Genomic DNA, 15,882 nt, shown 5'->3' with positions numbered 1-15,882 from the left:
AAGCCAGGATGTGGCCAGAATTGGCCTCTCACTTTACATACCTCCAGACCATAAAATAAGGTCAACAACAATACAGGGTGAGAGCTCGGTCAGCCCTTGGTCCCCATGCTCAGCAAAGCCATCCTTGGCCTGTGGCACTGAACAGCTATGCCAAGAGACATTGGGCCCCAGCAAACAGGAACACCATTTGGCTTCCAGGGGAAATGACCAAGGAATTAAGCAATTTGGAGCACCCTGAAAAATAAGGGACAGGTGCTTTGAGGGATGTGGGGTAATCTTTCCTTTCTTGAGAGCAGGCAGTAGGAGTAAACAGCCTCTGAACTACCCCAAAACTCTGCCTGTGGCCTGACCCTCTGCTCCTGGGCCCTTCTGGATCAAGAAGAGAAATTCTCCTTTGAATCAAGAAAAGAGAATTCTTGGGCTTCCCTGGTGGCGCAGTGGTTGAGTCCGCCCGCCGATTCAGAGGACACGGGTTCGTGCCCCGGTCCGGGAAGATCCCACATGCCACGGAGCGGCTGGGCCCGTGAGCCATGGCCGCTGAGCCTGCGCGTCCGGAGCCTGTGCCCCGCAACGGGAGAGGCCACAGCGGTGAGACGCCTGTGTACCAAAGAAAAAAAAAAAAAAGAAAAGAGAATTCTCTGAGCATCTCTAAGTGATAGCAAGTGTGTTCCTCTAAACAAATGCCTCTGGGCACTCGGGGAGCATCAGGCTTTTCTGGGGGCCCTGTGTCCTCAAAGACCCGTTTGAGGCCCTCATCCCGGCTTGGCCATTGACGTCTACATAAGCAGTAACCTTCAATGGCCTCCAATGTCCCGATCTGCGAAGGAAGGAATTGGACGGGTCGTCTGAGATTCCCCTGCCCCGAGGCACCTGTGGGTGTGCGCGTGAATATGTGTATGTGTGCACACATGCGTGTGCATGTATGAGCACACGTGGTGTGTTCCTGTTTGTATGTGGGCCCATGTGTGGGAGCTGTGTTACAAGTGTGTCATGCATTGTGCGTGCTAGTGCTGTGTGTGCACATATGTGGTGTGTGTGTTTTGTGTGTGTGTTGATGCAATCATCAGCTTCTCCTGGTGGCAAGGAGCAGGTAGCTTGCTCAAGCTACTTCTCTAGGTCATACTGGACTTACAAACTACAATCATTTCCGAACCCAATCTGTTCTCAGGGGGAGGAGCTCCTGTATCGAAAGGGCCGGTTTTGTTGAGTCTCTCCCACTCTGGAATAGAAGGCCCACGAGATGTCTGTTCCAAGACCCACCGGAGAATTACAAAACCAAAGTCTAAACCAGGTGGAACTGAAGAAAACCAAGGAACTAAGCCTCTCCACGGAGGAAAAACAAGAAACAGCCAGACTTCACCGGGACCAGAGCAGATGGGTGTCCAGAATCCAGGCACCCCTGGGCTGAAAGAGCCTCACTCTGGGCTCTGCCACCAGCACGGCAGTGGCTCTGCTGTGCTCCCCTTCTCAGCTCTTCTCACTGGGGTGGCTAGATTCTCGCTTCTTTGTGACAGTGAGGAAGAGGTCCATTTGCCACGAATCAATGGTGTTAGCACCCCTCACTTGACCAGACCCCTATATCAAATTTTGTGTTCATAATTTGGGGATCCTTTTTTTCTTCAAAAGGGCCCCCAACATTGTATAAGCTGATATAAGCATTGTATAAGTGATAGATGGTCCCACCCTGGATATCTACCCTTTGACTCCCTAGCTCTTCTCACAAAGAGGCAGAGTCTCTCCCCCCTCCACCCGAGTCTGGACCAGACTTAGGATCTACTTTGCCCAAGAAAACACAGCAAAAGTGATGCTGGGATTCCCCTGGTGGTGCAGTGTTAAGAATCCACCTGCCAATGCAGGGGACACGGGTTCGATCCCTGGTCCGTGAAGATCCCACATGCCGCAGAGCAACTAAGCCCGTGCGCCGCAACTACTGAGCCACACTCCAGAGCCCACGAGCCACAACTACTGAAGCCCACGCGCCTAGAGCCCGTGCTCTGCAACAAGAGAAGCCACTGCGATGAGAAGCCCGCACAGCACAATGAAGAGTAGCCCCCGCTGGCTGCAACTAGAGAAAGCCCGTGCGCAGCAATGAAGACCCAATGCAGCCAAAAATAAGAAAGAAAGAAAGAAAGAAAGAAAGAAAGAAAGAAAGAAGAAAGAAAGAAAGAAAGAAAGAAAGAAAGAAAGAAAGAAAGGAAGGAAGGAAGGAAGGAAGGAAGGAAGGAAGGAAGGAAGGAAGGAAGGAAGGAAAGAAAGAAAGAAAGAAAGAAAGAAAGAAAGAAAGAAAGAAAGAAAGAAAGGAAAGGAAGGAAGGAAGAAAGAAAGAAAGAAAGAAAGAAAGAAAGAAAGAAAGAAAGAAAGAAAGAAAGAAAGAAAGAAAGAAAGAAAGAAAGAAAGAAAAGAAAGGAAGGAAGGAAGGAAGGAAGAAAGAAAGAAGTAATGCTGCACCATTTCCAAACCCCAGCCTGCGGAGGCCTCCTGCACTTTCTCTTATTCTCATGCTCTTCTGCTTCTGCCACGAGAACACGCCAGGCTAACCAGTGGCTGGATTGAGAGACAGGTGGAACAGAGCAAGGCGGCCCTAGCGAACAGCCAGCTGACCCCCAGATGCGCAAGGGAGCCCACCTGAGGCCAGAAGGACCACCCAGATTAAACTGCCAATTCACAAACTTATTGCATGCCGCTGAGTTTGGGACAGTCCATTGTGGCATTATTGTAGCAATCAAAAACTAAAAGAAGACCCCACAAAATCCAGACCCGCCCTGACAGCACCTGCCTCCATCCCCCACTCCATGGTTTTACCTGCCCCAAGGTTTCTGTTCACTCCAATCCTCTCTGCCCTTCTGACTTTTCCTCGCAGCTCCTCAAGGATGGCCTGTGCTGGCCCTTCTGTCTCAAGACTCTCACCCTCACCTCTTCCCCAGTGTGGTTCAGATCAGAACAGCCTTTGGACCACTAGAGTCATCCGTGGCTTGTGATTCAATAAATTGGTCTAAATTACGAAAGCAATACATGTTCATTTCAGGAAAGTAAATTGTGAAATAGAGATAAGGTCAAAAGAAAAGGATTTAATTGCTTCACTTTTAAGAGATAATCACTTGTAACATTAAGGTTTATACTTCACCCATCTTTTTTATCTCTTCCTGCAGAAATGCAACGTTATTCCAGAAACTAGGTAGAGTCACTAATGTATGAGTTCACGTCACTCACTGCTCAACAGATTCCCACTGCAAACAACACTATCTCCTTTGGGGAAAGATGTCCTATAAAACAAATATCATCAAGGAGGATGGTTTTAGGGAATTCCCTGGTGGTCCAGTGGTTAGGACTCGGTGCTTTCACTGCTGTGGGCCGGGGTTCAAGCCCTGGTCAGGGAACTAAGATCCCACAAGAAGCGTGGCCCGGCAAAAAAAAAAAAAAAGAAGGATGGTTTTAAAGCTTTGGAGAGTAGAACCAGTTCACATTTCTTTTTGGTGGAAATGCCTCCAGCGACTGCATGACCACAAATTCCTCTTCGTCCCGTTGGACTTGCAAACTACAGTCTTTTCAGAACATAACTTGTTCACAGGTGAAGGAGCTCCTGTATTGAAAGCACCAGGCTCGTTGGGTCTCTCCCACTCTGGATTAGAAGATCTGTGAGGGCTGTATCCCCAGTGGCTAAAAACACATTTGACACTTAGTAGATTCTCAATAAAGTAATTGGTGGAAAATGAATAAACGAATGAACCATTTTTACTGCATTGTTATTCTTCCCCTAGCCATGTAACCTCTGCTAAGAAGCTCTGTCTAGCACCTAGGAACCAGTCATAAACCATAATTGTTCTCAGCAACTGTCCCCAACCCCTTTCAGTTCATCTTGGACCCAGCCTCACTCCATCTTTCCAACCCACTATGTGCCACGCTCCATGTTTCATATCGTTACCGTATTGAACCCTCACTACAAATCTAGGGGAAAGGTGATGTGATTCCTATTTTTCAGGTAAAGAAATTAAGGCTCAGAGAGCAAGTACCTTGTCCAAGGTCACATGGCTAATAACTGGCAAACCCAGGATTCAGCCCCAGGTCTGGCTCGTATAAGCATGCCATCCTGCTTCCTACTGGAGAGGTTGAGAAAGAAGCCAGCTGCCCTTTGATCCTGTTCAGTGCTGACAATGAAGAGGAAGGTCAGCATCAAAGAGTTAATAAGACAGAGCATTCTTGAGCTGCTTGTCTTCAGGGTATCCCCTCCAACGCTGTTTTTTTTTTTTTAATTTTATTGAAGTATAGTTGATTTACAGTGTTGTGTTAATTTCTGCTGTACAGCAAAGTGATTCAGTTATTCATATACATATTCTTTTCCATTATGGTTTATCACAGGGCTGAATATAGTTCCCTCTGCTATTCAGTAGGACCTTGTTGTTTGTCCATCCTATATATAATAGTTTGCATCTACTAATCGCAAACTCTCAGTCTTTCCCTGTCCCCCACACTTGGGAACCACAAGTCTGTTCTCTATGTCTGTGCGTCTGTTTCTGTTTTGTAGATATGTTCTTTTGTGTCATGTTTTAGATTCCACTTATAAGTGTTATCATATGGTATTTTTCTTTTTCTGACTTACTTCGCTTAGCGTGATAATCTCTAAGTCCATCCATGTTGCTTCAAATGGCATTATTTCATTCTTTTTAATGGCTGAGTAATATTCCATTCTGTATATGTACCACATCTTCTTATCCATTCATGTGTCAATGGACATTTAGGTTGTTACCGTGTCTTGGCTATTGTAAATAGTGCTGCTATGAACATAGGGGTGCATGTATCTTTTCGAATTATAGTTTTGTCTGAGTAAAGACAAAAAAGCCTTCTCCAAAAGTGAAAGAATGTGTTATCATGAACTGGAAACTGATTTAACAAAGCAAGTGACTGATAACACCGGCGTTGAACATTTTCCAGGTCTAATGCCCCTCTAGTCTGCAGTCTATGGAATGAGAAACTGAGTCTCAACCAAGCTCTTGTCCAGGAATTCAGGCAGAGGCAAAACTTCTTTTTGAGAAAAACGCAGGTCTCCAGAGAGTGAGTTTACCCCCTACTAGGATCAGAAGATGAAAGGGTTCTTTGATTTTCAGAACAGAGTGTCTGTCATCTCTGCTGCCTGTTCCTCGGGTATCCAAGGTGTGCAACACCTGCTGAAATTGATGAAATGGAATAGCTGCTATTCAGGTTCCCTTTGCCCAAAGAGCCTGATCCATTTTAGTGTGCTAGATTTGTTTGCAAAAATAAAATCAAGTATTTTTAAGCAAAAGTTAGGCTAAACATTGGCATTCTTCTTGGCTTTTACCAGAGTTGTCCTAGCTCACCATGCTTCCCCAACACAGACACAGACTTTTTCAGATTACAAAAGTAATGTGTGGGACTTCCCTGGTGGTCCAGTGGTTAAGACTCCATGTTTCCACTACAGGGGGCATGGGTTCGATCCTTGGTCAGGGAACTAAGATCCCACATGCTGTGTGAGGCGTGGGCAAAATTAATTAATTAATTTTTTTAAAAAGCTTATGCAAAACCAGCATATACACCTAAGTGAGGTACACATAGGTCATCATACAAGCAGACCTCTCTGCCCCTTCTTCTTTTTTTTTTTTGCAGTATGCGGGCCTCTCACTGCCGGGGCCTCTCCCGCCGCGGAGCACAGGCTCCGCACGTGCAGGCCCAGCGGCCATGGCTCACGGGCCCAGCCGCTCCGCGGCATGTGGGATCCTCCTGGACCGGGGCACGAACCCGTGTCCCCTGCATTGGCAGGCGGACTCCCAACCACTGCGCCACCAGGGAAGCCCCGCCCCTTCTTCTTTGGCTTAATAATATAGTTTTTCCCAAACAGCACATATAGATCTTCCTCATTCTTTTATCATTCCCAATACTGCATTGCATGTACATTCTAGAGTTTATTTCACCTATACCAACTGCTTAATTATTTGCTCCTACAAATGCTACAATGAGCAGCCTTGTACACATATCCTGGTGTACTTTTGCAAGCAAAGCCACAGAATTGCTGAATCAAGGGAATTTGCTTTTGTAACTCTGCTATTGTCAACTGCTCTCCAAAATGCCCCAATGTAGACTCCCACCAATGATGTATGTGTGAGTACCTGCTTCCCCAAGTCTCAGCCAATATTGACCATTACCAAAGTTTTATCGAACCTTTGCATATTATTTTGTATCAGTCAGGGTTCTCCAGAAAAACAGAACAGTAGAAATATATCTATAAAGAGAGATTTCATTCAAGGAGTTGGCTTTCACAACCGTGGGAGTTGGCGAGCCCAAAATCTGTAGGGATGGCCAGCAGATTGGAAATCCTCAGGCAGGAGCCAATACTACAATCTTGACGCATAATTTTTTCTTTCTCAGGGAAATCTCAGCTTTGCTCTTAAGGTCTTTCAATTAACTGGATAAGGCAAATGCAGATTATTGAAGACTTACAAGTCAACTCACTGTAGATGTTAATCACATCGAAAATATGCCTTCACAGCAATCTCTAGATTAGTGTTTAATTGAATAACTGGGATTATAGCCTGGCCACGTTGACACATAAAACTAACCATATATACACACACATAAAATATATCTATTCATAACCTTTGTTCATTTTTCTATTGAGACTTTCTTTTGAGAGCTCTTTATATTACTTGGTGTTTTAACCCTTTGTCTGTTATACGTCTTGCCAACATTTTCCCTCTGTCTTTTTTTTTTTTTTTTCTGTTTGTAACTGCATTTTTTTCATTTTTTTTAACATCTTTTTTTAACATCTTTATTGAGCTATAATTGCTTTACAATGGTGTGTTAGTTTCTGCTTTATAACAAAGTGAATCAGCTCTAGAGCCCGCGAGCCACAACTACTGAGCCCTCGAGCCACAACTACTGAAGACCGTGTGCCTAGAGCCCATGCTCCGCAACAAGAGAAGCCACCGCAATGAGAAGCCCACGCACCGCAACGAAGAGTAGCCCCAGCTTGCCGCAACTAGAGAAAGCTCTCACGTAGCAATGAAGACCCAACATAGTCAAAAATAAATAAATTAATTTTTTAAAATGGGCATTTGTAATTTTGCAGAAGATGCAAAGTTTTTCCTATAGTTTTTGTATCGACCCTTGCTAAAAGCCAGGGACTAACATTAAATCACATTTCCATAGAGGCCTCTCAACGGGAGCTGGGCTAATGCTGTCTAAATACATTGCTTTCCTGTGACTTCGTGATTCAGGGGAACATTTAGAAAGCAAGATGAATGCGGTGGTTACCATGGCTCTTACAGTGGCTCTGAGCGACCTTCTTTTTTTTTTTTTCTTTTTCTTTTTTAACATTGGTGTGTTAGTTTCTGCTTTATAACCAAGTGAATCAGCTATACATATACATATATCCCCATATCTCCTCCCTCTTGCGTCTCCCTCCCACCCTCCCTATCCCACCCCGGCAACCTTTTAAATAAGACAGAAAATTTAGATGCCATAAAGAAAAAGATCAATAGATCTGCTTGTATAGAAAAAAATACTCCAGTCTACAGAAGATACCAGCAACAAAATCAAAAGACAGAGGGGGACATATATACACTACCAAATGTAGAATAGATAGCTAGTGGGAAGCAGCCGCATAGCACAGGGAGATCAGCTCGGTGCTTTGTGACTCAGTAGTTGTGGCACACAGGCTTAGCTGTTCTGCGGCATGTGGGATCTTCCTGGACCAGGGATCGAACCCGTGTCCCCTGCATTGGCAGGCGGATTCTCAACCACTGTGCCACCAAGGAAGCCCTACAAATGCCCTTTTTTTTTTTTTGGCGGTACGCGGGCCTCTCACTGTTGCAGCCTCTCCCTTTGCGGATCACAGGCTCCGGACGCACAGGCTCAGCGGCCATGGCTCACGGGCCCAGCCGCTCCGCGGCATGTGGGATCTTCCCAGACCGGGGCACGAACCCGCGTCCCCTGCATCGGCAGGTGGACTCTCAACCACTGCGCCACCAAGGAAGCCCACAAATGCCCATTTTGTCATTCAGGACCTCTTGTATAAGAATCTACATAAGAGTTTCCTCTCAGCAGCTCATGTCAAGAGAAAATACTCATTGATTGACAGGACTCAAGTACCACACACCCCTTCTGGTTTCCCATTTTGTCTTGACTGCCAAGAAACTCAGAATCAAATGTAATTCTCAAATGCAGGAAAAACCCAGCCTCACTCTGGGGCAGAAATTCCTCAGGCAGCATCATTAACTGCCCTCTTTTACAGTGGGTTTTGTTGCAAATCACCTCAAATCCCTTTTGGATGTGGATGAGGCACAAATACAGACATAAACAAAATGACTTAAGAAGAGAGAACAGGGTTCAAGATGGCAGAGTAGAAGGACGTGCGCTCACTCCCTCTTCGAGAGCACCAGAATCACAACTGCTGAACAATCATTGACAGGAAAACACTGGAACTCACCACAAAAGATACCCACATCCTAAGACAAAGGAGAAGCTGCACTGAGACAGCAGGAGGGGCGCAATCACAATAAAATCAAATCCCATAACTGCTGGGTGGGTGACTCACAAACTGGAGAACACTTATACCACAGAAGTCCACCCACTGGAGTGAAGGTTCTGAGCCTCACGTCAGGCTTCCCAACCTGGGGGTCCAGCAATGGAAAGAGGAATTCCTAGAGAATCAGACTTTGAAGGCTAGCAGGATTTGATTGCAGGACTTTGACAGGACTGGGGAAAACAGAGACTCCACTCTTGGAGGGCACACACAAAGTAGTGTGCACATCGGGACCCAGGGGAAGGAGCAGTGACCCCATAGGAGATTGAACCATACCTACCTGCTAGTGTTGGAGGGTCTCCTGCAGAAGTAGGGGGTGGCTGTGGCTCATGTGGGGACAAGGACACTGGCAGAAGTTCTGGGAAGTGCTCCTTGGTGTGAGCCCTTCCAGAGTCCGCCATTAACCCCAGCAAAGAGCTGGGTAAGCTCCAGTGCTGGGTCACCTCAGGCCAAACAACCAACAGGGAGGGAACCCAGCCCCACCCATCAGCAGACAAGCGGATTAAAGTTTTACTGAGCTCTGCCCACCAGAGCAACAGCCAGCTCTACCACCACCAGTCCCTCCCATCAGGAAGCTTGCACAAACCTCTTAGATAACCTCATCCACCAAAGGGCAGATAGCAGAAGCAAGAAGAACTACAATTCTGTAGCCTGTGGAAGGAAAACCACAATCATAGAAAGATAGACAAAATGAAAAAGCAGAAGACTTTGTACCAGATGAAGGAACAAGATAAAACCCCAGAAAAACAACTAAGTGAAGTGGAGATAGGCAACCTTCCAGAAAAAGAATTTAGAATAGTGAAAGTGAAGATGATCCAGGACCTCAGAATAAGAATGGAGACAAAGATCGAGAAGATGCAAGAAATGTTTAACAAAGACCTAAAAGAATTAAAGAACAAACACCTAGAAGAATTAAAGAACAAACAGAGATGAACAATAACTGAAATGAAAAGTATACTAGAAGGAATCAATAGCAGAATAACTGAGGCAGAAGAACAGATAAGTGACTGGGAAGACAGAATGGTGGAATTAACTGCTGCAGAACAGAATAAAGAAAAAAGAAATGAAGACAGCCTTAGAGACCTCTGGGACAACATTAACAACAACATTCATATTATAGGGGTCCCAGAAGAAGAGAGAGAAAAAGACCCAAGAAAATATTTGAAGAGATTATACTCGAAAACTTCCCTAATGTGGGAAAGGAAATAGCCACCCAAATCCAGGAAGCGCAGAGAGTCCCAGGTAGGATAGACCCAAGGAGAAACACGCCGAGACACATAATAATCAAATTGACAAAAATTAAAGACAAAGAAAAGTTATTGAAAGCAACAAGGGAAAAATGACAAATAAAATACAAGGGAACTCCCATAAGGTTAACAGCTGATTTCTCAGCAGAAACTCTACAAGCCAGAAGGGAGTGGCATGATATACTTAAAGTGATGAAAAGGAAGAACCTACAACCAAGATTACTCTACCCGGCAAAGATCTCATTCAGATTTGATGGAGAAATCAAAAGCTTTACAGACAAGCAAAACGTAAGAGAATTCAGCACCACCAAACCAACTCTACAACAAATGCTAAAGGAATTTCTCTAAGTGGGAAACACAAGAGAAGAAAAGGACCTACAAAAACAAACCCATAACAATTAAGAAAATGGTAATAGGAACATACATATCGATAATTACCTTAAACGTGAATGGATTAAAGGCTCCAACCAAAAGACACAGGCTCGCTGAATGGATACAAAAACAAGACCCATATATACGCTGTCTACAAGAGACCACTTCAGACCTAGGGACACATACAGACTGAAAGTGAGGGGATGGAAAATGATATTCCATGCAAATGGAAATCAAAAGAAAGCTGGAGTAGCAATACTCATATCAGATAAAATAGACTTTAAAATAAAGAATGTTACAAGAGATAAAGAAGGACACTACATAATGATCAAGGGATCAATCCAAGAAGAAGATATAACAATTATAAATACATATGCACCCAACATAGGAGCACCTCAATACATAAGGCAACTGCTAACAGCTATAAAAGAGGAAATCGACAGTAACACAATAATAGTGGGGACTTTAACACCTCATTTACACCAATGGACAGATCATCCAGACAGAAAATTAATAAGGAAACACAAGCTTTAAATGACACAATAGGACAGATAGATTTAACTGATATTTATAGGACATTCCATCCAAAAACAGCAGATTACACTTTCTTCTCAAGTGCACATGGAACATTTTCCAGGATAGAGCACATCTTGGGTCACAAATCAAGCCTCAGTAAATTTAAGAAAACTGAAGTCATATCAAGAATCTTTTCTGACCACAATGCTATGAGATTAGAAATTAATTACAGGGAAAAAAACGTAAAAAACACAAACACAAACACGTGGAGGTTAAACAATACATTACTAAATAACCAAGAGATCACTGAAGAAATCAAAGAGGAAATCAAAAAATACCTAGAGACAAATGACAATGAAAACATGACGATCCAAAATCTATGGGATGCAGCAAAAGCAGTTCTGAGAGGGAAGTTTATAGCTATACAAGCCTACCTCAAGAAACAAGAAAAATCTCAAATAAACAATCTAACCTTACACCTAAAGGAACTAGAGAAAGAAGAAAAAACAAAACCCGAAGTTAGTAGAAGGAAAGAAATCATAAAGATCAGAGCAGAAATAAATGAAATAACAACAAAGAAAACAATAGCAAAGATCAATAAAACTAAAAGCTGCTTCTTTGAGAAGATAAACAAAATTGATAAACCTTTAACCAGACTTATCAAGAAAAAGAGGGAGAGGACTCAAATCAATAAAATTAGAAATGAAAAAGGAGAAGTTACAACAGACACCGCAGAAATACAAAGTATCATAAGAGACTACTACAAGCAACTCTATGCCAATAAAATGGACAACCTGGAAGAAATGGACAAATTCTTAGAAAAGCACAACCTTCCGAGACTGAACCAGGAAGAAATAGAAAGACAATATGGTACTGGCACAAAAACAGAAATATAGATCAATGGAACAGGATAGAAAGCCCAGAGCTAAACCCACGCACCTATGTTCCACTAATCTATGACAAAGGAGGCAAGGATACACAATGGAGAAAAGACAGTCTCTTCAATAAGTGGTGCTGGGAAAACTGGACAGCAACATGTAAAAGAATGAAATTAGAACACTCCCTAACACCATACACAAAAATAAACTCAAAATGGATTAGAGACCTAAATGTAAGACCGGACAATATAAAACTCTTAGAGGAAAACATAGGAAGAACACTGTTTGACATAAATCACAGCAAGATCTTTTTTGATCCACTTTCTTGAGTAATGGAGATAAAAACAAAAATAAACAAATGGGACCTAATGAAACTAAAAACTTTTGCAAAGCAAAGGAAACTACAAACAAGATGAAAAGACAACCCTCAGAATGGGAGAAAATATTTGCAAACGAATCAACGGACAAAGGATTAATCTCCAAAATATATAAACAGCTCATGCAGCTCAATATTAAAAAAACAAACAACCCAATCCAAAAATAGGCAGAAGATCTAAATAGACATTTCTCTTAAGAAGACATACAGATGGCCAAGAATCACATGAAAAGCTGCTCGACATCACTAATTATTAGAGAAATGTAAGTCAAAACTGCAATGAGGTATCACCTCACACCAGTTAGAATGGGCATCATCAGAAAATCTACAAACAACAAATGCTGGAGAGGGTGTGGAGAAAAGGGAACCCTCTTGCACTGTTGGTGGGAATGTAAATTGATACAGCCACTATGGAGAACAGTATGGAGGTTCCTTAAAAAACTAAAAATAGGATTATCTTATGACCCAGCAATCCCACTACTGGGCATATACCCAGAGAAAACCTTAATTCAAAAAGACACATGCACCCCAATGTTCGCTGCAGCACTACTTACAAGAGCCAGGTCATGGAAACAAATGCCCATTGACAGACAAATGGATAAAAAAGATGTGGTACATATATGCAATGGAATATCACTCAGCCATAAAAAGAACGAAAATTCCTTTCGTAGAGACATGGATGGATCTAGAGACTGTCATACAAAGTGAAGTAAGTCAGAAAGAGAAAAACAAATATCGTATATTAACGCATATATGTGGAACCTAGAAAAATGGTACAGATGAACCGGTTTGCAGGGCAGAAATAGAGACACAGATGTAGAGAACAAACGTACGGACACCAAGCGGGGAGAGTGGCGGTGGGGGTGGGGGTGGTGGGATGAACTGGGTGATTGGGATTGACATGTATACACTCATATGTGTAAAATGGATAGCTAATAAGAACCTGCTGTCTAACAAAATAAATAAAATAAAATTCAAAAATAAGTCCTATGATAAACAATAATGGAAAAGAATATGAAAAAGAATATATATATATAACTGAATCACTTTGCTCTACAGCAGAAATGAACACAACATTGTAAATCAACTATACTTCCATAAAATTAAAAAAAAAAAAAAGAAGGGAGAACAAAGACAATTGTCTGAATGGTGGCAAGCTGACACAGATTTCTGTCACAACCACAATTAATTAACAGTTTCATAATGCTCCAAAAGAGGAAGGTGGAGTAGAAAATCTAGATCTGAGGTTGACATCTGACTTCTCCAAGCAGTAACATTTGGAGCCCCCCTGGAGAAACTTGAGGAAAATCCTGGCAGCTTTTGAGTGGAGAAACTCCATTGTGTCTCTAAGGTAATAGATTAGGCAGACCCACCTGTAACATTTGGGAGACCAGGGCTAGAATACAAATGGTGGCCCATCAACCTTATGTCTCAATATTTTCATGTTCTAAATCAAGCTAAAAAAACTATCCAATCAAGTGCATCTGATCTTCCTACCTTGACAAAAATACCGGCCTACTGACCCAGAAGCTGGATTTGAATGTAGGATTCTCAGAAGTTCTACACCGAAACGTGGCAGCCTAGTGACAGCCACCTCCCGGTCCTCAGCCCGCCATTCACAGACACTCCCCTGCCCTTCTCCCTCCTGCACATTCCACACCCCAAAGGTCCTCAGGAGGATGCATGTAGGACACCCCAGCCTTCACATCCAAGCTCTGTTCACAGCCCTGCGAAGAGCCACCCCTTGGCCACTCCTCAGGCAACTCTAGCAGTGAGCTGGAGTAAAGTATAGTCTATGGGAGGGACACGGGTCTTTGGACCACTCATTTCATGGGGAGGGGCACAGGCAGAGGGTGACCAGGGCTAAGGGTCCTGGATTTAGGGGGAAATCATTCAATTTGTAAACTGATCCACTCTGAGCTCTCCATGGTGGCCCAGGAAAAAAGCCTGTAGCGTCATCAATTGATTTCCTGATGTGATCATCTTCACGGGCTGATGTTTCTAAAAAGCCCTATACGAGGGAATCGTCCTGGCCTGCCTCCAGGCAGGATTCACCTGGATCTGAAATGCTGAACCCCGTCACCCCGGAGTGTGAGCTCACTGAATCAGAAGACGTCCTAAGAAGACGGAACTGTTTTCATATGAGAGAAGAAAGTGATGAGAACTCTTCACCCTGGAAAGGAAAAGGATATATCCTTTGGTAAATGAATGAGGTGGGCACGGATGGACAGATTGACCCCTCACATTCTGGAATATTCTCTCTAGGAAGCACTTCCTCCAGCTTGAGGAAGTTAGATTTGAGACGTGAATTATTAAAGCCGCTACACACAACAAACAAATGGAGCCTTTTAACCCGGGAGGAAAATAAAAGCTGAATGGAATTTGGTTTGCGAAGTGTGGGTGGGGGACGGTAGTCAGAGGAGGTCCAAAGGCAGCATCATGGATAACTCCATGTTTGCCCTGCTATCGAGTCAACGCCACGGTCAGAGCAAACAGTGCTGACGCCCACGGCTCTGACCTAAGGAGGCTCTGTCAATCTTTATGCTTTTACATTTTTGGTTTTTTATGTCTTTATGTTTTTTCAAGTTGAGCTAAAGTTGGCATCTCCTAAGCCTTTCCAATGACTTTGAATGCTTGCCTTTGGAAAGTGGCTACTGTCCACTTGGAAACTAAGGCATTTATCCATTCATTCATTCATTGAGCACACACTGGGTATCAGCCTCTGGGTGCAGGTGTATTTCTTCCCTGCTGCTTATGATTTTCTTTCAAATACACACCTGAACTTCCAGCTAATTCTCCCCCACTTACTTCTTCCAAGTTCAAAAGTAGCCAGACCCTTCTTTCCCAGACTCTGCTTCCCTTTGAAATGCCGTCCTCTCCAAGGCCAAGTGCAAACTCTTCCCAAGATCTATATCCACACAACCTGATTTTTTTTTTATTCTATAGGCTTTCCCATACAGGAAACCCATTGTGTTAATCCAGGTCTTCCAAGAAGCAGATGCCAAAAGGGAATTAAATGCGCAAGGATTTTATTAGGGGAAACACCTACAAGATAAATGGGGTGGGAGCCAGGAGAGGTAGGGAGAGCAGTGAGGCCATGAAGGAGGGCAGGTCTGACCCCAGGTGAAGGAGGGAGAGCAGCAAGGTTGGGTAGAAGCATCTCAGGCTGCTGTGAAGTCTCTGGAAGGTTCTGTAAAACCTAGAGAGAGTCCTTGAGCCTAATTCGGCTTTTAGGGGAGTCTTGTGTCTCCCAGGAACAGATCTGCCTCAGTGTTCCCGCCACGCTCCACCTTTGGCCAGGAAGTTCCCGTGGGAAGCATGGCCTCAGCACAAACCACATCAGTGATGGATTGGATTGCAAGAGTGCAGCCACGGGGGCCTCAGTCAGGAATGCCCCTGTGTCTGGAAGTCTGAGAGGCACATTCTCAAGGTCACCTCAGATGCCAATTAACTTGGGTTGAAACGAGATTTCCTCTGTGCTTTCATGCTGTCCTCAGTGGTTTCAATAGGAAATCCGGAGCTTGGCCTGTGTCTGTGTATGTGTGTGTGTGCGGGGGTGGATGTGTGTGAACACACGTATATGTGTATTTAGAGAACCCGCTCCCGCAGCCACCAGGACCTCTCAGCAGACTAATCTACACCGCAGGCCCTCAAACCCCTCTGCTGCTCCCTTTCAGACCATCCTGGTGGGCGACAGCGGCGTGGGGAAGACATCTCTGCTCGTTCAGTTCGACCAGGGCAAGTTCATCCCGGGATCCTTCTCAGCCACCTTGGGCATCGGATTCACAGTAAGTACCTCTGGGCTCGGGGGCCCCGCTGGGCCTCTGACAGGGTCCCGGCAGGAAACAGGTGGATGCTCACATTGGATCATTCAGGAGGTTTAATAGAAATGCTATTTACCAAGGTGCAGTCCATGGGTGGGGAAACCAGGAGGGATGGCCCAGGGCCCTTGGGCAGGTT

The 15,882-nt window shown here is 44.1% G+C and overlaps 1 protein-coding gene across 1 annotated transcript in view; it reads left to right on the top strand.

The window, feature by feature from the left end:
* Positions 1–15,882, top strand: part of RAB37 (RAB37, member RAS oncogene family) — a 70,923-nt gene that overhangs the window by 40,425 nt on the left and 14,616 nt on the right. Inside the window, exon 2 of the mRNA XM_032616487.1 lies at positions 15,600–15,710. Coding sequence (XP_032472378.1) covers positions 15,600–15,710 — 111 coding nt within the window. The remainder of the gene's footprint in view (positions 1–15,599; positions 15,711–15,882) is intronic.

The sequence above is a fragment of the Phocoena sinus genome, chromosome 20, assembly GCF_008692025.1.
Source record: "Phocoena sinus isolate mPhoSin1 chromosome 20, mPhoSin1.pri, whole genome shotgun sequence".
In the NCBI taxonomy this organism is placed as follows: domain Eukaryota; kingdom Metazoa; phylum Chordata; class Mammalia; order Artiodactyla; family Phocoenidae; genus Phocoena; species Phocoena sinus.
This window is presented reverse-complemented; position numbering and strand designations above follow the sequence as displayed.